Source organism: Gambusia affinis, linkage group LG05 (assembly GCF_019740435.1).
Source record: "Gambusia affinis linkage group LG05, SWU_Gaff_1.0, whole genome shotgun sequence".
Lineage (NCBI taxonomy): Eukaryota > Metazoa > Chordata > Actinopteri > Cyprinodontiformes > Poeciliidae > Gambusia > Gambusia affinis.
The window spans coordinates 25864768-25891994 of record NC_057872.1 but is presented as its reverse complement, the minus strand read 5'-3'; the positions used below and the strand labels follow the sequence as shown (position 1 = coordinate 25891994).

Below are 27227 nucleotides of genomic sequence, written 5' to 3'. Positions count from 1 at the left end.
GAGAGAGCTCCGTCCAGTGCAGCCAAGGCAAAAATTTATGGTCAGGAAGAGCGATGAATGTGTAATTTACGGTGTATGCTTTGCCATTTTCCCTGCCTTCCCTTTGGGTAATGAGAAACGGCTGTTTTGTTGTGGGCCCAATACGTGGTACACCCCCTCCCATCTGGCCATGACACACCATTAGGTTTTATTTCTGTCTCTGCTTTTACGACCCCCTGCCCAGGCGCCAGCATTTGGCCGGTGATCCCGAGCATCCTATCACACCATCTGAGCTCTTCCACCTCCCAAGATGACTGTTTGTACCCAGACTTTACCAGGCGTAAAGTCGTTTACCAGGCATTTTTTTTTATTATGCCGATGAGACAGAGGGATTTTACTTGCATTCTTTGCTGATTTGATAAAACTCTGATTCACAAAAATTTTAAATGCTACTTAAGCTTAAAAATATCTGAATTATAAAACCTTTACGTCTTCGTCCTTTGATTTCATTATGTGAAATTATTTTTTTATTTTTTTGATACTGCAGAGCTAATACACTTTTAGATTAGGTTTTGATAATCATGTGCATTAGTTACCAGAGAACTTCCAAAACAAGTCTTGGGTCTTAAAACAAAGTAATTTAAAAAAGAATAAAATTTTGAAGAGCAGAAACAAAAAACAGCAAGACAAAGAGTTAAACCAGCACTAGTTTTATCATGTGATCTGTCATTAAAATATAAAAGCAAAATCAAGATCAAAATCCACTCACGGGTGCACAGATTAATCGGCCCCGATTTCCACAATTTTAGGAGCTCAACCAATACTTACATGTGAAACTGATCTTATCCTCCAATCTTTTAACCTCCTCAAGGGTCTCAGCCACTTTCCACTCAGACTCAAAGCATCTTTGCAAGCTGTTCAAATTGAATTGACTGACAGTTCATTGCCTTCCTCTGAATGTTCAAATGTTTAAAACAAATAAACATATTAAACAAAAATCCTCTATCACTATTGGCTTGTATTCACAGAACTTGCCATTTCTAAAAAGAATAATTACAAGGCAAATGCACAAATTACAAGCACATCTAGTGTATGACTGATGCATCACCAGCTTCATCTGTATTTTATTCAGGCTTTCACAGAAAAAAAGCTATACATCATGATACTAATACTGGTAAACATAAACTTGACATATTACATATCTCAATCCATAGCATCAAAGAATGAATAAAGTACCATGTAACATCTTCAGATATTTATTTAAAGACCAAAAAGCGTAAAATGCTGTGATTGTTCTGAAATATGAGCAGTAGGAAAATATTACAGTTGTGCAAAATCATCAGACCATGTTACATTCTGGTTATTGACAGGGCTTATTTGATGGATAGTGTAATGGTAAGTGTGGTTCTTATATATTAATGTGTGTCTATATGTCCTTCCATTTATTTTCCAGACTTGGTTCTTTCAGTCTATGAGACGAGTAATAAGACAAACTGTATGTGCAACGTTGACTACTCATGTTCACACAGCAAAGATCCGTCGAACACTGACATCCGTGCAGATATGCATATAAACTACGCAAACACGAATACTTCAGGTAGATTTAAATGCACACAAATGCACTTGTACACAAATGCTACTTAGTATCATGCAAATATTAATTCTTGTGCAGATATTCTTTCTTCATATAAAATATTTCATTTAAAACAATCAGAAAGCAATGGTATTGTATTTTTGCTTAGAAGCCACAGAAGGATATGGATATGAAGGATATGATTGGTTATTCTCAAGTTATTTTTGTACCAAATGCCTTTAAATGTATTCACCAATGACTTTTGATCCTCAGCAGCCATGATTCATTTCCAGTGACTTTGTTTTGTTTCAACTTCCTAAAGAAAATATTGGTGCTGCAACCAATTGCTGTTTATTTTCTCCACATCATGAACTGTGACGTTTGAGGAACTCCATCAGACACCTCTCCAAAATACAAAAACAAATGAAATACAGATTGGGATTACAATCAGGTTGGAAATTATACACTTTGTCTGCCTATACAGACTTTAGAAAATCTTCATGAAGAATCAACCGTCCCGCTTAATGCTGCAATTTGAAAAGAAAGACCTGTCCAAGAGTTTTTGTACAATCAGTTTATGACACAGACCAAACCAAACCACAATTTGCAATGTGGCTTTGCTATACAACTGTGATTTCAACTGGAAACCAGCAAAGCTGTCAAAATAACACAAGATCCGCAGGATTTTTTTTTTTTTTTCCAAAAGTTTCAGACAGCCTTTTTGTTGAAGCAGTTCTCCAGTTCTCATTGCATGTTCTACAATGCAGCATAGCAGCAGTAACTCTTTCCCACTCATCTCTGTGTGTTTTCTGGTGCTGCTGGGCAAGGCACCGTCTCAGTTTTTCTCCTATCCTCACCCAGCAGGCTTCAGAGTTTAGGTGACAGCGCTGGTTGTGACGGTGGAAGCAGTGGTGGTCCTGCTTTGGCCTTTCCTCCTCTTACCCCCTCCACCTCCTCCTTTGCCTTCTCGTCCTCTCCCACGTACATTTTCTCTCCTGTTTGTATCATCCTGTCTGTTGCTCTTATTCTTTTTGTCTGAAATGACAATATACACACAAAATGATTGATAGCTCTGCTTTCCTAAAGGAATCTTAAAAGGTAATTATCATCACCTTGTGTTTTGTGGAGAAATTGCAGTCAAAAGAACAATATGAATTGCTAAATGAATCTAATAATGGCTGCATCAATATGGCCACTTGATCTCAAAAGTCTAGATAACCCTATTAAAATGTTAGGATTTTGTAAAAAATAAGACCAACATAATTTCAAATCTATTTTAATCCTTGATATGACATCCTGCACAATTTAAATGAAAAAAAGAGAACAACAAAATGGTTGCAGAAGTGTACACACCCTTTAACCAATGCTTTGTTGAGGCACCTTTTGATTCAGTTTAAGCTTTGAAGAATTTTTACTTGGTTAATATCCTACATCTTAACTTTGCAACAATTGGTCAATATGTCTCATCAAAGATTGCAGGATCCATTAGTAAAGTTACATTTTGAGGATAAATCTTGTCCACAGCTTCTTCGATCCTAAGCACACACCTGAGAGTTTGGGATGGAAACATACTAGTATTTAGAATTGTTCTGAAATTACTCACTTTTATATATATTTTTTATTTTTTCCCCCTCCAGGGGGTCTTTTTGTGGGCTCTAGTGTCCCTTATATGACAGTAGGCTGACAGGAAAGGGGGAAGAAGAGGGAGGAAGACATGCGACAAATGTCGGCCAGGTCTGGGAATCGAACCCAGGATGGCCACGTCGAGGGCTTAAGGCCTCCAAATGTGGGTTGCGCTATCCCCTATGCCACCACAGAGCACCCCAGAAATTCCTCACTTTTAAGAGAAAAATATACACCCATAGTGTGATGGAGACCAGGGGCTCCATCCCTACTAATTGATATTTATTTATAGAATAGATACTTTTTGTTTCATTTCTGTATTTCAGTTGTGTGTTTAATTGGGGTTTACCTTCCAGGTGTGTCTCCTTAGAAGGGTGGAGCATACCATTTGAGCAAAGAAGGGTAATGCTCTGAAGTTTTATTAAGTTTGATTTAATTTCTTGATTGACTTTAGGATTAGTTGTTTCTAAGTTGCATGCATGTAAATATTTATTTGTACCATTTATTTTGTGTTGGATTTGTAAATAATTTATTGTTGTTTTGTCACCCCTTTACCTGGTGTGGGTGGAAGTGGCCAAAAGCTAAAGCCAGCTGCTGTGCTTTGCAGTAGAGAAATGGGTGTCGGTGTATTGGTGAACTGCAGCACCAATAAAACTTATTCCACCAAATCTTTTTGCGTTGCCTCACCTCCTTCTAACGCAGTGCCGCCCTCGGAGGGTGACACAGGATATTCCCGACACTATGGGAAATAAGGCTTTTTTGTTGATATGCAGTAGAGTATTCTTCAAGTTTGGCTTCATAAGCCCATAATAGATTCTTCCACAAGACCTTGGAAGACTTTAGACACGACAAAAAGCTTTTAAAAACGCTTATGTCTATCAGCCCTCTTCAGTTTAAACATTTAGATAAGATGTGAGACCAATATCACATGAAGGACACAGGGCTACTCAGAAATTGCAGCTCTTTTAGCATTGCAGACTCCCTCACTTATATCTGTCTGTGCCTCGACTTATCCTTTTGTATAATTAGATCATTTAAATCAGGGGTGTGAAACTCCAGTCCTCAAGGGCCACTGCCCTGCAGGTTTTAGATGTGCTACAGCTACACAACACTGGAATGAAATGGCTTACTTACCTCCTTCTTGTGTAGATAAGTTCTCCAGATTCTTGCTAATGAACTAATTATTCTATTCAGGTGTGGTGCAGCAGAGGCACATCTAAAAGTTTCAGGGCAGTGGCCCTCCAGGACTGAAGTTTGACACTTGTGATTTAAAACCTGCGACAGACTGGCGACCTGTCCAGGGTGTACCCCACCTCTCGCCCAGAACGTTAGCTGGAGATAGGCACCAGCAACCCTCCTAACCCCAGAGTCAAGGGTGTAAGAAAATGGATAGATGGATGGATTTAAATCTTTTATCACCTTCTGTTCATCCATAGCGTTATTTAAATGATGCGAGAAAGCCTTCAAGGAGAGCTGAAAGTTTAGACAGATGCACTGGCATTTATGTCAGGTAATTGCAGATTGCTATTTTTTTTAATTTCTCACTGTATTAAGTATCCTATCTATGAAAGTAGTTTAGGTTAACGAGGGTCAAGTGAACTCAACAGAGAAAAAAAAAACGGGACAATGGTATTATGGGAGGAAGAAGGGAGAAGAAGGAGGAAGCTAATGGAGACCGCTGCGAATGTTTGCAGAGATTGAGGTGGGAGAAGGAACTGGATTTTTAGGGCGTGTTCTGCACGAGTAATCCTGCACATGGTGTGGGATATCTGCGCAAGTATTCTGTATTGAAAAGCAAGGAGGAAAACTGGTGGCGAGAGGAGCATGTCAACATGGCGATACTGATTTCAGCGCGACGGATGAGTCTTGCAACTCGGGTGGCAGAGTTCTAAAAGAAATTGGACTCGTGAAGCATTCTTGACAGAGGACGTCGGCTGAGCAAGCAGGTTGGAGTTGGTTTATTGTTTAAACAGGGAGAAAATACAATACAAAAGTAAAGTGAGTAAAACATAAGGGACTGAAAAGAAAAGGTGCCTTATCGGGTTTACTTTGTTTTGGGAAACATTTAGTGTGAGGAATTTATGACCTTGCTCTATGTTTAAGTTTTCAGATTATCTTGGGGATTTGAGGATCTAAGGTTTTATTTTCCCAAGTTCTTATTAAAAGAAACTGTCCAGGTAGCTGGTTGTCTGGAGTTATTTATGTTACATCAAAGGAGTGTATGGTAATTGGACGAGTAAGGAATTACTCAATATTGGTAAACCTGCGTGGTATCTACCAGAACTTAATGAACCCAAATAGCCACCCCACCAGTGAGTTTATGTTCTTGTCCCAGTCACTAGCAGACAGAGCAGTGGGGTGCTACATATGTTTTAATGGTTTGGACGAATTACTCACATTCTCAGGAAATAAACACCTGCAACATTGCTGGAATAATGTTTAGAATGGGAGCTGCTGTAGAGTCAGTTGCTAAAGCAACACTTACTACAATAATTATCTGCCTAAATCTAAGAAAAGATATGATATGCTTTGTTGGATTGTTCAATTACTGTAATTTTTTAAGTACTCCCTAAGAATTGAATTGCTGAAGATAAAGTGGTCACTCCTAAGTTTTTAGATTAGTGCAACTGAATGTTGTAAAAAAAATATATATATAGTAGGTTGCTCAAAATAACCAAGGGCCTGTTTATTTGTAATTAAAATAAGGACCTATTTCTTAGATCAACAGCTTATTTGCAGCAACAACCGTCTCCACAACTGAGTTCCACTACTGTACAATCTCACTCATGCAGGAAGAAAGCCAACTCTGAATGGTGTATGTTTGCAGACAGTCACAGAAAATTAAAACTATCATCTCTTTAACATCAACAAGCCAGAACTTTTATAGCAACGGATCAACATTAGCAGTGAACTCAAAGCCCAGCTGTCCTGTAGCACATGGGACCGATCTGGCAGTGGTCTCTTGGTCTGTTTAATTTAAATTTCAACAGCTACTCACTCCTTTGTCCCACTTGACACACTCTCAAACCATGCACGCCCTACTCTCTGCTTTAGCTCTTATACACACCTGTCACAGATTTTAAGGGGATAATCACAGCCTAAATAACAGACTTCCCACACTATAGTTAATTTTCAGACACCATCAGTTCAGAAGTGGGTTAAGCTGACCATTTTAAAGGTTTATAAGAGCACTATGGATAGTAAAGTAGCAATTTTCTGTTTTACAAATTACTTAAAATCACTTAATGAGACAAATGTCAAGGGCCTAGCGAAGGCCAGTGACAACTTGAATAGTAGCCACAAAGTGGAAAACAGACATTAATGTCTAACAGTCACTGAATCAAAGTTGATTGTGATTCAGAGTGCTAACAAACACCACAAAATCTACAAGCACATCTAAAAAATGTAAATAAACAAATTAAATATATATAAGTTCATTATTTTTTGTCACTCTTTTCACAAAATAAAACTCCTATGTGTTTTTGGTTCATTGTACACAGTGAAAAATGTCAATGAATGCATACATTGTGACTGACATTCTGAAATGAGGGACAAAAAACCAAACTTTTTTAGCATTCAATAGCAAACCAATTGATTTTTTTCTCTTAAATACTAAATTGGAGACTTCAGTCATTTACTTTGAAGCTTTAATAAAAAAAGAAAATCTTGTGAAATGATGCACAGGCTTATATTTTCAGGTGTATAAAGATAATTATTGATATATGCTCCGTCTTGTAAAGGAGATATGTCATCATTCCATTTGGCTGGGTTTTATTTACAGATGTTTCTGTCCCATATTTTTTGTAGATTTTCATTGACCCAGAGAGACACAACTCAGCCACTTTGGACTATTTTTTTAAAATCTGATTTTGTAAAGTAAACAAATGTTTGTATGTGAAAAAAAATCATAAAATATTATTAAATTTTTATTTATTTACAACAGTAAAAAACCAAGTAATGATTTATTTATAGCTCTTACACAGAAAACAAAATCAGCTAGACTCTTTAATGGCAAAGTGAGCATTCAAATATTGGTCACAAAAAAAGACATCTGTATTTCTGCCAATAATCCAGAAAAACATCATTGTTGGCATACTTACAACTAAAACCTAGAAGAATCTGAGCCATGTTAATTTTCCAGCCATAATTGATTTGTTAAAAATAAATACAACTAAACACTCATTTTTGAAGTGACTGACATTTAGCAACTTTCTGTAAAGAATGTGAATCATTAGTGTCTTTAATTTCATTAATGTTGCATCTATAAACAGAGCTTTTATGCTCACTATTTTGACAAGCCCTTAAAACTAAGCGTGAACAGCTGAAATTAAACATGATGAGCAAGAGTGGAACATATTTGAAGTGTCCTTGAAAATATTTCAAAAACACTAGCACTCGTGCTCACTGTGTAAGGACTTAATTAGTTCTCCAACTAATCACTGATGGAGCCCAGAGACGGGGACTCCATCAGTTTATGACAGCTCTGATTGCACCTACTTTTCATCCAAGCTAAACAGTTTTGCTTGACAAATGCAATAACACATGCAGCAAACCCTTTCGCGTGAGACTTTTTTTTTTTTTTTTGTTGAGCGTCATGAAACAGTGGGGGGGAAATCACAGCCAAATCAACACAAAGCGTGAGATCTGCAGGCCACTAAATCACTAATGTTATACAAGATCTGCCCCCTGTGTTTTATATAGCCCGTCTGCCAGCCAGCTCCCACAGATGAATCCACAGCTGTGCTCTTTTACCCACATGAACTTGTTCATTGGAGTCACAGTGCCATCACCCATGAATTATCCAGCCAATAAAAATTGTTCCAGTGCATTTTAGCAGAAGTTTAGCAAGATGAGGCTAAGAAAAAAGGCTTCTTAACGTTACCAGTTGGTTATTACGTAATCCATAGGGCTTCTAGGACTTTATATGTGTCATATGAAAGCTCTTCTATCATTATTATTTTCTTAATTATAAAATAGCTTTGCATAAAGTTTAGAAAGAGTTTGCAATTTTTCACCACTAACTATTCTTTTGAACTCAAAGCTGAAAGTGTTTCCTAGAAGACGTGGCAAGAGTGAATTTGCTTCTTATGTTTGACACCCTGTAGTCCAAAGTCAGTGAATAGCCAGCTCTTCAATGAACAACTACAATCCTCCATCCGAGCAGATCTGTACGGGACACTGTCAGATCATGTTCTGTTGTTTAGATCCAGAACCCAAGAGGAACTTTCCAAGTTTAGAGAATGGAAACATAATATGCGAGCCCTCCCCATGTTTACTCACATACAGTGTATCAGGGCAGGCCATCTGTTACATGTTGAAACATCTGTACTGCTGCCAGCACTGTGCAAATGTTGTTAGCCAACATTGCTGCTGTGGCCGAAATCCCCTAAGCGTGCCACCGTCCAATAAAGACTTTAAATACTCCCTATTTAAAGTTCCACTTGCCCTTGTAACTAACTTTACTGTTCTAGCCCTTGTTAAAATTGGTGCAGTATGTAAAAGAAACTGACATATGGGGGCATTTAAAGAGAAAGTGATTTGCTAATAACTTCAAATTACCATTAATCCGATTGAAATTGAAGAGATCTAATCCAATGAAATTAAATAAGTAGGAGCAACAGCTACCAAAGTGCAGGAAACAAGTATCTAACCTTTACATATTTTTCTGTTTTTGCTTTTCTTGTGACACTTTCTTTTTTTTTTTTATTATCAAAAAAGATTTTAGAAAACTTCTTGACAGGCAAAAGCCCAAGGAATACAAAATCTGTTCCACAAATGAGCTCAAGTTTTTCAGGGGAAAATGCTTTCAAAACCAACTTAGTAATTCTCCCCTTTGTTAAATGATTTATCCATTGTGAATAACAATTTTTGGAAAGCCGGTTTCAAATTCAGTGGCAAGACTGTAACTTAAATAGCACCTCAGTGACACCATGAACTAAGTTAAACTCTCAAAAAGCAACTTTTCATGTCCTAATCTAAAGAAATGTAAGAACAAATGAGAAACAAGAACATTTATCAGTAATTCATAAGAATTGCAGGGCCTTTCTTCTGGCTCTGAGACTATGGCAGAGACTTCCAGAGTGAGAGACATGAGTAGTAATGAATCCTAGGAATAACTGGCCTCCTATTTCTACTACAATCACATTAAATGTTTGCAGTCCAACAGAAAGAACAACACTGGACACATTTGAAACTGTTGGCAAAATCCACTACTGATCAAAAAGAACACAAAGACCTATTCACATTTTCTCAAGAAATAAAAGACATCTTGACTACCTTTAGGAAAATATTCGGTAGACACAATATGTCATCAAAATGTGACCTTAAGATCCAACATACTTGGCAGCAGGGGGAAGATCTGAAGAACATAAGTCTTTCAGTGGGAATTTATTAATAGCCTGGTCAAGTCTGAACCTAAATCCAGGTGTGATAGCTGTTTCTCAACTAAACAAACACTGCATTTTTCTTGAACTTCATATGCAATTTACTTTTGCTTTTTGCCTGAGTTGTTATTTGATGGCCTCAGCAGTTAACAAACTATAGAGTTACTAATAAAACATTAGTGGTCTCTAAACTGTGAGAATGACTGTTAACCTGCTGGAGAGCAAGTGGTTGTGTGCAGCCATGAAAGCCTCTCGCTTCAGTGGTCTTCAGAAACAAACAGCCCTTTCTCTAGTTTTTCAGATCCCCATCCAGCTCAGCAGTGCGTAATGTCCACCCTTCATCAGCTCAACTGGTGGATTGAGTTTATTGTTTATACGTGCTAAGCTTCTTCTGCCAGATCAAAAACAACCTTTTAAAAAGTGAGTAATGAGTCATTAGATGCCTTTTTTAAGGAACATTTTGACTTTCATTTGCTCATATGTTCAAGGGGAAAAAAACTCTAATTTGTGAATCATCTTTTTTGATTGTGTCTTTTACCTCTAGTACAAGGCATCTTGATCACAACACACTTCCTCCTTTCTGTCTCTGGAGCACAGGTCTGTGAGGGCACATTAGCAGAGGAGGTGTCCACACTTTGAATCTGGGGAAGGGGTGAACGAACCCGGGTTTGTGAGCCCTTCTTAAATCCACATGTCTTGTTCTTCTTCATGCAGGAACTCCATTGGCTCCACTCTCCTAGTTCACACTCTGAAGCATGATGACCTGGGACAAAAATATATATAAATACATATATACATATATGTTCAAAAAATGTAGGAGCTGAGTGAAGGGTTCAAATCTCCAGTATCTCACATTCGCTTCATATTTTCTGTGCTTTTCACACCTCAGTAGGTTTGACTTAGAATAATGAGCTTAGGGAGTCTGCACATCTGAAAACAATTTGTGATTTGTGGATGGATTTATAGCAGGGGAGCAACAGGTTTGGGTAGTTGCTAAGAAACTGAAAATGTGTTGTCTTTAAGCAGACTCTGCATGTGACAATTATGAATAGGAGCAAAGCCAGTTTAACTTAGTAATACTGTGCCTTGCAAAGTATTCATATCTTTGGAGCATTTGAACATTTTGCCAAGTTATAAGAATAGACTTCAGACATCTAGAAAGTATTTGCAATGTTCGACATTTTCTCTTTCCTCAAAATTCTACACACAAATATCCCACTATGAGTATGTGGAAAAAGATTTTGGGGATTTACTAAAAATTGAAAACCAGAAAATCACAATAAGTATTCACAACCTCTGCCATAAAGATCACAATTTAACTGTTTCCACTGAAATCCTGAATGAAGAGCTGTTAGGTTGAGGCAGAGGTTTGCCTTCTTGCAGAACATACAGCAAGAACTATAACACATTGGTTTGTTCAGAACCAGAATGTAACGGAGAATCTGTGGCAAGTATTAAAATTCCAATTCATAGACTCTTATCGTCTAATCTGACTAAACTTGAAAAGATTTAGAAAAATCTAAATTACAGTTTCTGGTTGTACCCAGAGAGAGGTATCCAAAAGGCCTGCAGATGTAACTTCAGTGAATGTGGCTCTACAGAGTATTTATTGTACGTAGGTAGAATGGAAATGCATTACACACTTTTCAGAGAATCCTTTGTAAAATAAAAAATATAAACAATTTAACAATTACATAAAAATCTAATTAAAATATACCTTGGGCTTTGTTGTTGTAATATGTCAAATGTGAAAAGGTTTAAAGTGTATGACTACTTTTACAATGCCAAAAAGTTTGGCATTTGAAGTCTTTCGACTGTAAGTGCTTGAGGCACTAAAAAGGAAATTAGAGTGTCGATATTGTCTCAAACAATGGCTAAAGAGGATATGTGTAAAATTTGCTCTTCACATTTTTCATCCAAGTAAGATGAAGTGGCAAAGCTGTTTTGTACGTTTTACGCAAAACATATAAACGTTCACTCACCGTCACAATCCATGGTGTTATTGGTGGTGTGCTTGCCTGGAGGGCAGCTGACATAACATCGGCCACTGTGTGAATATAAGCCCTCCTTACATTTTGTGCAAAAGTTGCGACTGAAGCATGCTTCACAATTGTCAATTTTACACGCTGAAAACAAAACAAAGAGAATTTCAAAGCAATCAGTTTCAGGATGTTTTCAGTTCCAAACACAGATAATGAAATATTCAATCTAAACATTTAAAGCTTGAAGACAAAATTGTTTCTCAAAGAGATTTATTAGTACTCGTAAAATGCACAGGATTTTATTGTTTCAGAGTAACTACAGTTGCCTTTTCATAACACATCCAACACAGGGGAGATTTTTTTATTTTTTAAACTAGTTTAAATAATTGCTGCCAGAATCTGTTATAGCAGATTTCACAACAGGCGATTTCTCAATATCTCATGCTTGAAAACCGTTCCAACATAGGGGTGACCACAAGTACCTCAAATTCGACCCTTAACACACTTCCCTCTCTTGTGCAGCTATATTAAAAATACTCCTGCTGGACTCTCATAGTTAGTCTTTAAAATAGAAATATCTTCATGATCCCAAAGCGTTATGCTAAAAGAAGCATTGTCCAAACTCTAGAAAAAATGTGTCAAAGTATTTATCATCTACGGATTTCTTCTGTTTTTATCCATTTTGGGTCATCATACGCATGTGTTTTGTCGAGCATACATACGTAAATATGAGAATGATTTTCAAATGTTAATTTTATGTACTTTATCCAACACAATCTGATCTAATGGTAAATTGTAATTGTGTCATTTTTAAATAATGAATGAGCTGTGGTTTAATAATTTTTTTAAATTCAATTTCACTTGACACCTCCATACACTCAGGTCTTCCAGTCTGACTTGTTGAATCTAGAAATCAGACAACACAAGGAAGATCATATCAACAGTGAAACGCTGTTGGCAGTGTGGTGGTCATTGTGTTTTTAACATATTGGGAAGGATAAGTCCAATATAGAAAAAAAAATCCTCCTTTGTATAATTTAACTGACGTATCAATGCTTCTCTTAGATACATTAATTAGAGAAAAAGTAAAATAAGATATTGTGAAGTACTTTATAAAGTTCTGTTAGGTAAAATCTTTTTAAAACAGAGATAACAACGTGGGTTTTAAAAAAAAATCAGGCTACATTTTTTGTCAAAAACAGAAATGATCCCTCTGTGAGATCTTAATGCTCTTCCTTTTTGCTGCCAATTACTCCACTCTAAAAGGCAATTCCTATTCTTACTTAATAGAATAAGTAAGAATATTGTTAGCCTACTTAATATTGCTTAAGTAACCGTATGCTTTGTTTTAGCATACAAACCTAAAGCATAGGTTTGTATGCTTTACTCAAGTCTCACTAACTTGTTTATTTAACTCAAGTAATGTGAGTAATGTACGTGTTTGGCCTGAGAAAGGTACAAGACAAAGTTATTTTAAGTAAACTGCATTTGAATATTTTTGTTACTGGAGTGAATGCTTCAGCTCAGCAGTGTGCATGTGCAGTAAAGTGCAGGAAGCTTCCACAATGTTTGTGGACTTGCACATTGGAAGACATAGAGCTTCTCCAAAGGTGAGTTATTTGTCTTCAGTATATTTTAATTTGTCATGTATGCCTTTACTGCTCTCATATATGGTTACAGGTTGATTTTTACCAAAAAGGATGATGCATATAAGTCTTTACTGGCTTATATGCTAATGTTAGCATGGGCTCATGGGTCCAACATTAGCTAAAACTGTCATGCCTTTTACTTGAGAGCCTTTAATGTTTTTCTCCATGATAAGAGATCTTCCAATAATAATTGGCTGTCTTTCAACTGCAGACCCTTAGCATGTTTGTAAGTATAAACCCAGCCTGCTGACGTTCATGTAGCATTAATTATAGTCGGCCATGCGGAGTGTAATGTGGCGTTCAGGAACAATCCGATTCTGTTTTTTTTTTTAACGGCTCTATGCCGTGAACGGGAGGACTCAAGTCTCAGTTAGTGAGAGCCGTTCTTTGTTTTTTTATGACTTTGCTTGCGCATAATGCTCTGCATATGTAGTACGGCGGAGAATGGAATGTTTTGTTGAGCATTAGCCCTTACTGTTAATGGGCACGGCAGCATGGCCTCTCAAAGAGTCAGCCGTGCCCTCCCTGGCTTCGAAGCTGTTAATTTAGTATTTTTATCTATATTTTTTACCTCTGAGTGGTGAACTCGTATTTGATACGGAAAGAGCTCCACCGCACTTTTTCAGATGTTACAACAGTTTAATCAGTTGCTAAAATGCAGTAATGTGTTTTTAAGAGCCGTCTTTAAATGCAACATCAATGCTAGGATTCACCAGTGGGTTCGCGACAGAGACGTGTTGCTTTGCAGAGGTGCACACCGGTGTGTTAGAACAGGGATGGGCAATCCTGGTCCTCGAAGGCCGGTGTCCTGCAACTTTTAGATGCATCTCTACTTCAACACACCTGAGTCAAGTAGTGAGGTCATTAGCAGGACTCTGGAGAACCTGACTGCACTTGGGAGGTGATTCAGCTGTTGGATTCAGGTGTGTTGGACCAGGGAGACATCTAAGAGTTGCAGGACACTGGCCCTCGAGGACCAGGAGTGCCCACACCTGTGTTAGAATCACGGTACAAAACCATTAAAAGGTAAAAATCTTGAGTCATATTGTTTGGGGGGAATTTGTCTTGATGATATTTGGGTGATTGAGACTGGAAAAAACACAGTTGTTGAAATAATGAATGATTGAGCAACAGTCTGTGGCATTAATATAATAATCATCTGATAGCAGGTTGGAAAATTGCTGTTGGTCCTTTAACTGTACAACCATCAAAATTCTAATCTAGTATTAGACAATAAATAAGGGTGAATAATTATTTTATGCTACTTATTGTGAAAAAATGTGATGTAGTTTCTTCAGAATATGCTTGTCCTAACTTGATGTAGTTGAGTTAAGAGGATAATTTACTTGCTATTTCTAAGTTGAAATAACTTCACTTAACTAAGTTAAATTAACTTGACACAATTAAATTTATACAAGGTCTTAAGTACACTGAACAAGTATATGTTAAGAAAACAAAACATAAGAATAGTAGTTAAACTTACTCACATTTTTCAAGGCAATCGGTTTCCAAGATTTTTTTTAAGTAAAGTCAACTTATCAAAATTTAGAGTGTATTGTCAAGCCTTGACAGCTAAATTTGGCATAAACAATCATTTTAACACGATAATTTAAGATTAATGTTGCTAATGTTACATGTAAAAAGCCAGATGATTGGATAATAACCCCAGTTTACCACTAAGTGCCTCTGAAAAGAATGTAAAGGATAAATTTAACCATTTAAGCTACAAAATTGAAACAAAACAACAAAAAGAATGTGTTCTTTGGAGTTTTGTTTTGTCTGCAAACCATTATGCCATTATGTTTATTTATCAAATATAATCTAACTTGATGTGTAAAATAGTCTATTATTCATATGGAAGCAAAATCCACCGACATAAAAGTAGCTCAAAGTAGTATTTATCTCATTCTTTTATGATTTAACATGCATAATTAGGAAACCAGCTTCACTTTTGGTTTTACTCATAATCCAAACCAGCCACTGTATATGACTGCATATTATTCAAAGCATTGCTATAGTGAGAACACAACAAACATCCTGGCCTGACATAAAACCTGCAGATCACAGCCAGCTAAAAAACAGACAAATACTGCAAAACAAACTCTTAAAAGTCTTTTCATTGGGATTTTTAGTCCGATGCTTATTTCTACCCACACATTTGTGAAAACAAACATCAGACAAAGCTCCTGGCACTCTTCACCTAAAAGCACTGGAGCCAATGCCTTGAGAGGAAAAAAAAAGAAGTTTATCAACTATTGAGAATGCAGCTGCCCTTTTAACCACCCTGTAAATGAGCAGAGGAGTATTTAAATCCTTACATTCCTGCAGCTTTGCACTTTTATAGCTGTAATATGTATTTCTGCCAGTATTTTCAACTGGAAAAGTAGCAATATAAAAGCAATTTCACAATCAGTTGTTTAAAAAATGAAAAATGCACATTACCACAGTCAGCAATAATTCAACTGGAACTATGACAAACAAGGTTGGACGAGGTCACCCACCCAGAGAGGGTTAAAAAGAAGAAGCATCTTTACAGTTTAATGTTAGCAAAGTGCTGCAAAGTGGGGCGCTAAGTCTATGTAACAGCCTTTATAAGCTATCTACATTCCAAATGGTTGTTTGGGAGGCATGCCAGAGGAAAGCCCTTTCTGTCCGCCACACACATGTGGAGTCTGCTAAAGTCAGGTAAGACTATCATTTGGTCAGGCAAGCTTAATGTTTTCAGCAACAAACACTCCAGGTGGACTGTAAAAATATGAGAATGTGAAAAAGCACTTTATACTGTGGCTGTAGGCTTCTTTCCAAAATTAAAACTGGATGAGGGTTCAGGTTTGTCTTGCTGTAATGTACAGTAAATATGGTAGTTATGGAGAAAAGACATCTGCTACATCTTGCATCTTATAGTAAGAACAAAATGTATTTTATTTTCTTTGAACATATCTTTGTCTAGGTGGTGCTTATATGTGGATTGTATAATATAAATGAAACTGGCAACATAAAACTAAAGAAATAGAGAATCAAAATAAGCATTTACCTTCTATTTCTCCCTAAGCTATTCAAAATAAATGAATATAGCTTCTATTAAGACATCTGCAGATGCAAGAGACGCAACTTAGCCAAAACTTGTGCAGAAATCTTGTATAAACCACTAAATGCACACATAAACAGGATTTGACGAGTCAATAGTACGCACATGTCTTCCACAGGTCTAATTTGAGAATTATCGGAAAACGAGCATGCTGAAACCTTCACGACTGTGCAGGATTGTATAGGGATGTCAACAAATTTGCTATGCCCACTCATATCCTGTTTAGGTTCATCTAGCTCTTTTCGGTTGAGTTTCTTTTGCCGTTTTCTAGTGTTGAAAGTATTACTCACGTGTGCATCGGTTGTTGCCTTCTGGATTCCTCATGCCAAAGTATCCCACAGGACACGAGGGGAGGCACACTCCTATCTGACGGATGTCATTGCGCTCCAGGAAGATGAAGAGTTTTGGATTGCATTTAATGCAGCCATTATACTCAGAGCATCGGTCACAGCCTTTGGGGCAGGATGGTGGTCCCTCTGTGCTAACTGTGGGAACATGAGAATAAACAAAGAGGAAGGAACAGGTATAATGAGCCTATAGACAGTAAAAAATATGGTATTTGTCCACATTGGGTTGATGAGACCAGGGAGCTTCTGTGTTTCTGTTTTTGACTCCTCCAATTGTTATCACAATGCCAGCATTATTACAGTCCACAGGATTAAAGTTGGGTATTTTTCACAGTTTTTTGGGTCAAAAAACATCAAACGATGGATAATAAAAAAGAGGTGAGGACTCTGTTGAAATTTTAAAGAACTGGGTCTGAATTTATCCAGTCACTAACGTTTGGGCATGATGCACATGACGACCATAATGCACCAGCACCAGGAAGCTATGACGCTTGACGGAACTTTTCTGCGCTGTAAACAAAAATCCCCAACTACAAAGAAAAAGTGGTGAGCCGAATGGTATTTTCGTCAGTAATAAAATGTCTTAAACATTCCTCTTGCTCCGACTTTTATTGCTCAATATTTGAAAGAGTGGCCAACACACTTGCAGTGAATGAATGACTTCATTCACTGCCTCCGCTGTCATTGACAAACTATAACCATTAATAGACTATATTTCTAAAGCAGAACAGAAAATCAACGTCATCGTCCACATGCAGCTCAGTTGTTTTGCTGCAGCTTAAAAGGAGATTACTTTTAAGTAATCTCCTGTAAAGGAATATGTTAAGAGAAATGTAAAATTTAAAAAAGCAAACAATAAAAGCTATGCATAGAGGAATATTCAAAAGAAAGCTGATTAGTAGCCTCAGGCTGACTGATTTTATCAGAGGTATGTGCACACAAATCCAGTTTTTTTTTCTAGCTTGTTTAAAAACAAAAGCTGATGTTTTATGATCTACACACTATATCTAAAGTAAATTTGACTGATTTCGCAGATAAATCAGGATTATAGCTTTGAAGAGGGGTCCAGAATCTAAATAAACATTGACTAAATATCTAAGCACATTTGTTTAAGCTGCTACTATTTGTTTATTTCAAGACTGGATTGATGGAGAGCGCAAAAATATTTTACTGTGGGAAAATTAACCAAAATTGTGACTACCAGTACACTAAGTAAAATCTAGAGTTTGTCAACAAACATTTCTGATTGATGGGTAAATGGTTTAGAAAAAAAAATACAGCAAGTGTAAACATACAAATTTAACATACAGCCAAACGTGCAAGAAAACAAACCCCATTTAAAGATGCAACACACACTTTCTTCATCCTATGCAATCATATCCCTCAATCCAAAACAACAAAAAAGCAGAAGACAACTTACACAGAAGCAGAAATTCATTCCTAGGAAATGTGTGTGCATACCCATTACTAGCAGTGTTCTTGGGTAAAAAAACAAAACAAAACAACAGTCATCTGAGTTGATTTACTGTGCTGTTCTCTATCAGCTCAATGTTCATTTGTACAGCAATCAATCTGCCGTGCTGCCTCCTAGAGATAAAGAGGGAAGTCCAAACCAGCTAAAAGGTTTCTTCCAGGAACAGATTTCTCCATGGCTGAAAAATGGTAAGCAGCAGTGAGCAGTAAAAGTTCTAGTTAGTCTGTTACAAATTGTGCTATCGATAAAATCTGTCTTTCTGGTGTGACACCACGGAAAATACGCCATCCTAGATATCAAGGAAGACGATTGTATACTTCCACAAGTCTGGTTCATTCTTGTGGTACAACTTTCAGATGCCTGAAGGAGTGACTAGACATTTGACATTTTACTAGACAATTATATGGAAGTAAAAACATCAAAGGGATTTCCAACCATGATAGTTGAGGAAAGAGGAGGCATCCGAGAGGTGATCATGGTTTGGTGTTTAATTTGTCAAACGTCTGAATGGGGCGTCTTTTTTTTAAAACAACCTTTTCGTTTTATTAAGTGCAATATTGTGTGTGACCTTAAAAAGTTAAATAACATCCACATTCCTTTAAAAGCGGCTTTAGTTGGTCTACGAACACCAGAACAAAAGCAGTAGAAGTGAATTGGTAAGAGTCGTTATTCACAACAAAACTGATACAGGACCACACACAGGAAACTCCTTGTGTGTAGTCCTGTACTGACATGGTATGAAAGGCCACTCAGCAAGCAAATACTCACTACCCTGAAAGCAACACCTCACAAAATAGATTGCATTGTGAGATTTACTAATGCTCATTACATACGGGACAAAGCAGAAACGATAGAAGTTTGGCCTATGATAGAGATTTGTATTATACCAGCTAACCGCAGTAATACTTGATGTAATCAGCTGGCATCAAAACAGCAAGTTGGAAGCAGCGAGGGAGGAGCTCACTAAAAGGCAGGTGGAAAAACGTAAATTTTCTGGACCTGGTTTGAGTTTAAACTAAACTCAATTTAATCTAAAAGGTTTAGCATGTTAATATTATGTAATGCACTTTGATCACATTACTTGTTTTGACCTAAAAGCCTCTCTCCTGTGGAGGACTATCTAGTTTTTAGCAGCGTGGTCTTGTGCTTGTAATACAGAGTCACAAACATGAGTGAAAAGAAGGAGGAGCATCAGACTGGTGTGCTCAACGTCTGGATAAAACCGAGAAATTGTGTTGCCTACTTTTTGCAATGATGAATTATCCTTCCACTGAAGCACAACCAGTTTATAGCCAACATTTTTAAATTACATTTGAAAGAAAATGGCTTCTTCAGCCACCCTGAATGAAAAACTGAGATGCTTGGTTTGAGACAATAAAATATTTTCTTTAACATTTTAAAACTTACAATAGAAATTTAAAAAAAAAATACACTAATTGTGTGGAACATATGCTTTTTGTTTTTCCTTTTTTATAAGTTTTATACCAAACACATTGTGACATTTATCATTAGCACCACCCATCACAACTGATATCAGGATATGAATTTTATGCCATATCACACATCCCTACTGGGAATATGAGGAAATATTGAAGAAACATCTCAATTCCTGAGGCATGGGTTTTATTTGTCTCTGTCAAATGAAAAGTGACACAAAGCATGCCAAATTATCAATATCAAATTAGTTACAAATTGACTTAAAGACAACAAAGTAAGTTTTAGAGAGGTCACAAAGGATGTTTGTATATTAGATCAAGCTGGCCTACAAATCTAACTTAGTTACGCCAGTTATGTGCACAGGGTTCAGTCAAACTTCCAGCAAACTATTACAAGAAGATTGTTGAAGAATAAAACATGTCAATGTTCAACACTCAGTCATACAGTTTAAAGATAAATTTTGAATTTAAAGATTATAAAGCATTCTCTTCCCAATTAAATGTTAGACGGTGATGGAAAATAAATTAAATGCCACAAGAAAAAAATCTGGTTTCTACCATAGTTCACATGTGAGATGGAATGTTTTAAGCAGTTTTTGTCAAGAGATTTTCCTGATAATGTTCTTTTTATTTTAGTTTGATATTAAAACAAAAAGGATCAAACTTAAAGCAGCTTTTGTTCCTTTAAAAGCAAAATTTCTCTTCAGCTGAGGAAGCCAAATCTGGTCCCTTTGAAGATAAGATATCTTAAGATGAGACATGTAAATTAAAAACATTTCCCATATTTTGAGAGGGAAACCTTGAGCTGTCTGCGCCACTCTGGAAGGAACCTCCTAAGTATTATTAGTTGCTCCATATCTTATGTTTTCATCACATTGCCACAAGATTAATTCTGACTTTCCCTCCCAGTTTGCGTGCTAACATTAGCACCACATCTGTTACTCAGGCCAGTCTTGGTATTATATGTATTCTGACTTTGAGGAGTCAGGCGAGCTTGGCATCCACTGAAAGCTCCTTGTGTGAAAAGGAAGAATTATTTCAAAGCTGACAGAAACACCAGCGCAGAGAGATATGCCGCAAGTCGATCTGGGCGCCCCGTCTTTGTAGTTGCGTGAGGTCAGAAAAATGCTTACAATAATACTGGCTGCCTGGTCCAAGACAGAGCTTAGAGCTGTCAGGTACTCACTCTGTTATGTGCCCACACAGCCAAACACAAAATGAGCAATGGCTTTGTGAGGGAATCCATCAAAAAAACCTTCTATAAACAACTTTAATACCCATAAAAGTTTTACATAAACTGAGAGGGGCATAATCTTAAAAGAGCCAGAAAGATGATCCATTCCGGGGGAAACTCTGAACCCAACATAACCCGCCTTGGAAAAACAAATAAGAGTCAAGGGGAAATAAACAAAATGTTATCGTTACTTTGCTTGTTAAATGTTTATAAGATGTCCACCGCAGTAAGTAAGACCACAGAAATGAAAAGGAGCATTGGTGCAGTGGAAAGAAACGGAAACCAATAAAACAAACCAAAGCGTTACAACTTACCCCGTCTCTGCCTTCTCGCCTTGGAGAGCTTGAGAACGTCACTGTGACCCATGGAGCTGAGAATAATCATTGCCAGCGCCACCAATCCCAGCTGCATAGTCCCTGCTGCCGTCTAGGCTGTGCAAGGCCCCCCCCTTGCAACCAGATGGATCAGGTAAGGGGGGGGTTCCCCCTTCCTCCTTGGGGCAGGTGGATCCCTCTGCTGCAGGTACTGATGGACCCTCTTCTCAACACGCAGTGCTGCTCTCCTTCTGTTTGCCTCTCCCTCCCCAGGTCTCTCTCTGAATCTTTCACTCTACTGCCTGATATATCCACAAGTCGGAGATGTAAAATGTGACGCTGCAATTACACGTCCGTGGAAGTACGAGGCAAAACAAGTCATCATGTCAGAGGTGGCGTAAACAGACGGAGGCGGCGGGAAGCGAAAAGGGTTAGAGCAGGGGATGAGGAGGAGGCGTGGTGGAGTGCTTGTGGGTCAACCCATGAAGTTTATGAGGAGCTTTAAAAAAGCTTAAAGCTGTCGTTTAAGTATGCGGGCTGCTTTGGAGATGGTGGCAAGTAATGGTGTGCAAGCTGACAAAAGACGGATACAGGTTTTTCTTCTGATGTCTGGTTGCACTTTCGTTTGATCCGGTGCCTAATGAGCAAAAAGTAACTAGAGAAGAAAAAAGAAAAAAATTAGAATGGATTTTATGTGGAAAATACAGACACAGCAAATCACAGAAAGAATACTGACATTTAAACATTTTTGAAAACTTTTTTTATATCTTCTGGGATTGCTAAATACATTGCCTTTTCACAATGTCTTTCAAAGTTTTCATGCCCTTTGAACTTTTTCACATTTTGTCACACGGCAGCAAACTTCATCAAGTTTAATTGTTTTGTTTTTTGGTGAATCAAGTCAAAGTAATTGATTATTATAGGGTGAAAGACAAGTTTTACATGGTTTTGATTTTAGATTTTCCCCAGAAAACTGCTTCTGTTTTGCAAAGAGAGGATGCAATAAACAAATGGAAGAAGATGTTCCGGCTAGTTGGGACCAAAATATAACTTTTTGCCCTAGATGCAAAATAACCTGTGTCACGTAAATCTAAATCTCTAACACATCATAGTAAAACCTGAAGGAAACAGGAAAGTCGTTCAGACAAAACAGACAAGAAAACTCTATTCTTGGAGGACAAGGAGCGCTCTGCTTCTCCTAATGTGGCCAAAGGAAGGGAAAGGGAGAGATCCATGTCATTTTAGCAAAACCGGCGCTCCAACTTTGAGGAACGGGAGTCTGGCGAGATCTTAACACAGTTACCCTGAACAGCAGGGTAACTGTTTTTTAGGTTGTAAAAGACTTTAGAGAAATTTATTTTCTGAACATCTAAAACTAAATCTACAGCTTACAGCATAGAATGGCCCAGTTAAAGTTCAAATCTAAATAATCTGAGCCTTAAGCACATTTGAAAAAAAATAGTCAGAAACAATTAGGGTGCTAAATATAAATCCCACAATTTTCACACTTTTATTTATAAAATCTTTAAAAAAGCATGTACACCATTCCTTCCACTTCACCGTTGAGCAATATTTTTGCTTAGGTCTGTTACATAAAATCTCAGTTAAATGCCTTAAAGGTTGTGAATATGACATGACAAAATATGAAAAATGTTTAAAAGTTTTGATTACTTTTGCCAATCGCAAGAATATATATGAAAACCCTTGAAGCTGCCAGCAAGAACAGCTAAAGTCCTCTCATTGGCACGTGTTTTTCTTTTTAATCAACAACAAAGGAGTCTTGTAAATGACAAACTGAATTATTTTCAGAGATTTATTGGCTACTTATTGGATGATGTAAATCTCACCTAAATCCTTTAATAGAACGTCTCAAGAAGTTAATGCAGCAGGCCAGAAAATATCCCTTAGCTTCCCTCCTTATAAAATATGAAAGTGCTTTGAACCCCATTACTGTTTCTGCAAGGCAACAAATACAGTTTTCCACATCTTTGTCAACAAACAACAAACTTAAAGGTATTCTACATGGACATAATATACCAAAGTAGTGGATAACTGTTAAGTGAAAGAGAAGTATTATTTTGCCAAACACTAGGTCTTTTAATAAAAATCTAGAGTGTGTTGTGCATTTGTACATTAAAAAATTCTATGTTTTCAGTTGCCTTTGGAAGTTGCCTAATTGCTAAAAAGACTTCACCCCTGTGAAATTTCATCTCACTATAAATTAGGTATGAATATATAAGTTCAGCTGTTCTGTGTAGAGGAGTAATAGGTTTTGTCAGAGAAAATCTAGAAAGAAACAACATTGAGAAGGTCAAGGAACACAACAAACATGCCAGAAACAAACATATAGGGAAGTTTAAGTCAGAACGACATCCCAAGATTTGTACACATCAGCTGATGTTGTTCAATCCATCATCTGATAGACAAGAGGCCATAGCAACTGCAAATGTGCCAAAATATGAATATTCATCTAAACTCATAGCTGCACAATGACAGAATGAATCACAGATGCAGCCAAAAGGCCTGCGGTAACTCCAGAGGAGCTGCAGGGATCCTGAACTCATATGTGACAGTCTAGGGCAAAAACAGCTATTAGTTGTGCACCCCACAAATCTGGCTTTTTGGGGAAAGTACTTAACACTACTTTTCCCCCATTTTGAAAGAAACCCATAAAAGTCTCCTCAAATAAGCCAAATACCATGTCTGAGTCACACGGAAGAAGGTGCACACAATACTCTTGCAAAGTATTCTGTGTGCATCTTTAGATTTTCTGGTACAGAGTTGTTTCAATTTCCTGTGATGTAAATGTTAGCAAATGGTCACAAATGAGGCAATATTTATGTTCAGTCCTAAAAATATATAAATATTTTTGACTCATTTTTGCAGAGGAAAAAAGGTTTATATCATTTTCTTCTGATTCAGTTAACTAGTGACACAAAATCCTAAACAGATGCAACAAAGATGTGCAATTTGGCTCCAGACTGTGTTCAGCGTGCTGTGGTGCTTACTCATAAACTTTAAGATGACTGGCTAAATGAAACAATCCATCATGCAACAGGGAAACTGAATCACACAAATGTTTTGCGTTCACACCTTAAGCTGCATTTGGCCCCAGATCAATAACTCAGGGGTGTTTATCTTCTGGAAATTCAGTGTCATCTCTTGGAGGCACAACACGAACCTTAGAACCTCGAAAGTCTTTTGTCATATTTGGTGTTGAGATCTTTTTGTAAGATAGTGTCATATGCCGCCCATATTTACAGCTCCCGTGTGAAGAGGACACACAGAACATGTTCATATCTGAGCAATGGGCGGTCCTCCCTCGCAGCTCAATAAAGAAAATTAGGACCATATTTGGCCGCTGAGCTGCTTGTGGCTCTGAATCACGCTGAGGACAATACCATTTGGTGCGTCTAAACATTCCAGCAGGCAATATTGCATTTCTAGCTCATGTATAAATCAAAAATATTTTTTGAATTCCGAGCATCCCTAAGACCAAAATGTCATGAGAGTACGCATTAGTATTACTGTTATTCAAATTATATGTATTTATACAATTTGAGTATGTACATACATCTATACTCCAGTGGAATGCAAGGGTAAGCAAATTGTATCATTGTTAATCATCAAAAATAAAATTATTCATTTACACTTTTTTCCCCCAGCAAGCATATTACAAATGTACAATTTAATTACTGCCGCTTTGATTTTTGTGCAAATTGTGATTCAAGTAACCGGAAACTCAGCATTTGGATGAGTCAGAGTGAAATTTTCCAGAACTCACTCACTCAAACTACGGGCCAGAAATGATTTTATAATCCTGAACTTTGGCACTTCCGATATTACTCAAAGGCTGAAATCATTTCTGAGCACAGTGATCCAAAGTATATTTATCATTTACTATAAAATATTATTTCTTTTAATGTTGCATCACAAACATTTGTTTCCCAAGGCAAATGTGGTGTAAGCTGTTAAAAGTTCTCTTCACTTTTACGCCCTCTTCCATTTTACTTTGTCTTTCCTCTCCCAGAGCTCAAACAGCTCATTAAAAAATCAGGAGATTAAATTGCCTCCTTTGTAAGCCCCAAGTTTGATGTATCAATTATTCAGATGCTGAAAAGGAGCTGCCACTTTGGGAATTTATTGAACCCAGAGAAAGTGCCACAACTCTGAGAGCAGAGTTGTGGATGAACTTTGTGCCTGTAATTCAACCTACTGGCATATTGGAGTGCTGACAAATCTTCTGTTCATACTATGTGGGTCAGATTACTTCTGAAACACGATAGCATAAAAGGAAAAATCACAGGAAACAAAACATTTCCTGCAAACAAAGCAAATGTTATATTTTGTTTAAGTTTTCAAAGAAAAGCTTCAAAACGACCTCAAAAGATAAAAAATTTTTCTGAGAGGTGATGCTCTCAGAAGTAAAACTTTTTTTACAGCAAGATTTTCTCAAACCTCATAATAGAAAAACCATTGGTTGTTTTTGACGAAGAAACCTGTAAAATATACACCTTTGTATAATTCTTTATTGCATTTTTTTTTATCCTAATCACTATAAGCAGCCCAGACCATTTGCAGTATGGACAGCTACATACTGGGTTACTTCAGGAGTATCTGCAGAAGCTGTAATTGCGCTTGTCATGAGAGGTCAAAATTGGAGCAACTAACATAACTTATCAGACCAGGCAGCCAAGTGAAAGACTCCCTGCCATGTTCTCTGAGTCAAACCCCCACATAACTCCTAAGGCGTGCAGAGCTCCAGCAGCCTTTGGGTTGATCCTGCACAGCTCAGATCATTGCAGGTCAACTTTCCCCTCCAGATGCTTGCACAACGTGCCAGTTTACAGTAAAGTGCATAAGACAGCTCTTTGAATACAGGTTGGAAAAAAAAAAACACCTACACAGATTTCATCTCTGCTGCTGGACACAGATAGTTTTGTTAAAAACTCAGAAATTTCTTATACCGTAAACTTCTACATAAATGTTAATTTGGTTTTATCTTGAAAGAACAAAAACAAATCTACACAAACCGCATTTTCATCCATTCATACCCAGTGTACTGGAAGAAGTAGTATTACACCGATTTATGAATATGTTTAAATTACGGCACGAAAGAAAACTAATATTAAAAAATTAGGCGCACTGGAACTCAAACCTATTAGGTTACTTCTACAATTAAAAATATGTCCAATTAAATCGTTAATTGATAACGCAAAACTAATAGTCATAATAATAATAATAATAATTCGCTTAATTTAGTTACTTGACCTTTCAGGTTTAGAGCTAAATATATCCAATAACATAAAAGCCATAAACTCACCTGATTATGTTGTGCCTGAAGCTGATCCCTCTTTTAAGTTACAATCCTTCACTTCTTTAGTCACAAAGAGATCCTTTTTACCGGAAACTCACTCGCAGTTTTTTTTCTCCTCTTGTCTTTTAAACAATTATATTAATACTCGATGCACACGACAATAAAATATGAAATCTATATTATTATTTTTTTTAAAGGTACAAAAGCTACGCAGGCGCGCACAGTCCGCTGTAACAGGTCAGTCTGAATTTTGCTCCTTTCTCTCAGTCGCGACGCGCTTCTTTGTTCGGACTCTCCTGCGAGGTGCGCTTTTTAAACGCACTTTCGGGCTCCAACTGCGTCCAACTACTGAGTGATTCCAAAGCTGTAGTATTAACATATAAACTGCAGTCCCTGCCAGAGGGCACTGCAAGGCCCGCCCCTTACATTCTCACAGAGAGAATGAAAAACCTGCGCTTATAGACATGCTGCTAAATAAATATCTGTTCCCGTGTTTAGTGTCATCTCGCAGTATGTTTTTGTGTGTGTGTGCGTGGGTGGGCGTGTGTGTGCGTGTGTGTGAACTCTTACATAAACCTACAATAAAACAAAACAATATGACGGAATTAAATACTTTTGCACGTTGGCACAGCTGGAAGCTAACGAATGAGCCTCTAGCATTTTGCTATCTTCATTCATTTATTTTTAATTGCCAGATTGTTAATTATTTGAGGCGTATCAATCTAAAAAAATAAACGTGAGCTCTACGTGAGCCAACTTTTTTAAGATTATTTTCCTTGTTTCGTATTTTTCTAGCTGCACTGAAAACATACATTCTTGACACATGCC

At 37.2% G+C, this 27227-nt stretch overlaps 1 protein-coding gene across 1 annotated transcript; it reads right to left on the bottom strand.

Moving 5' to 3' along the window:
• Positions 1-1090: 1090 nt before the first annotated feature.
• On the bottom strand, positions 1091-26813 carry rspo1 (R-spondin 1). The gene is made up of 6 exons (XM_044118070.1): positions 26406-26813; positions 21083-21737; positions 16568-16762; positions 11541-11684; positions 10097-10321; positions 1091-2587 (listed from the first exon to the last, which is right to left on the bottom strand). The coding sequence occupies exons 2-6, from the start codon at positions 21177-21179 to the stop codon at positions 2427-2429; spliced, it is 822 nt and encodes a 273-aa protein (XP_043974005.1). The 5' UTR covers positions 21180-21737; positions 26406-26813; the 3' UTR covers positions 1091-2426.
• Between the last annotated feature and the right edge of the window lie 414 nt (positions 26814-27227).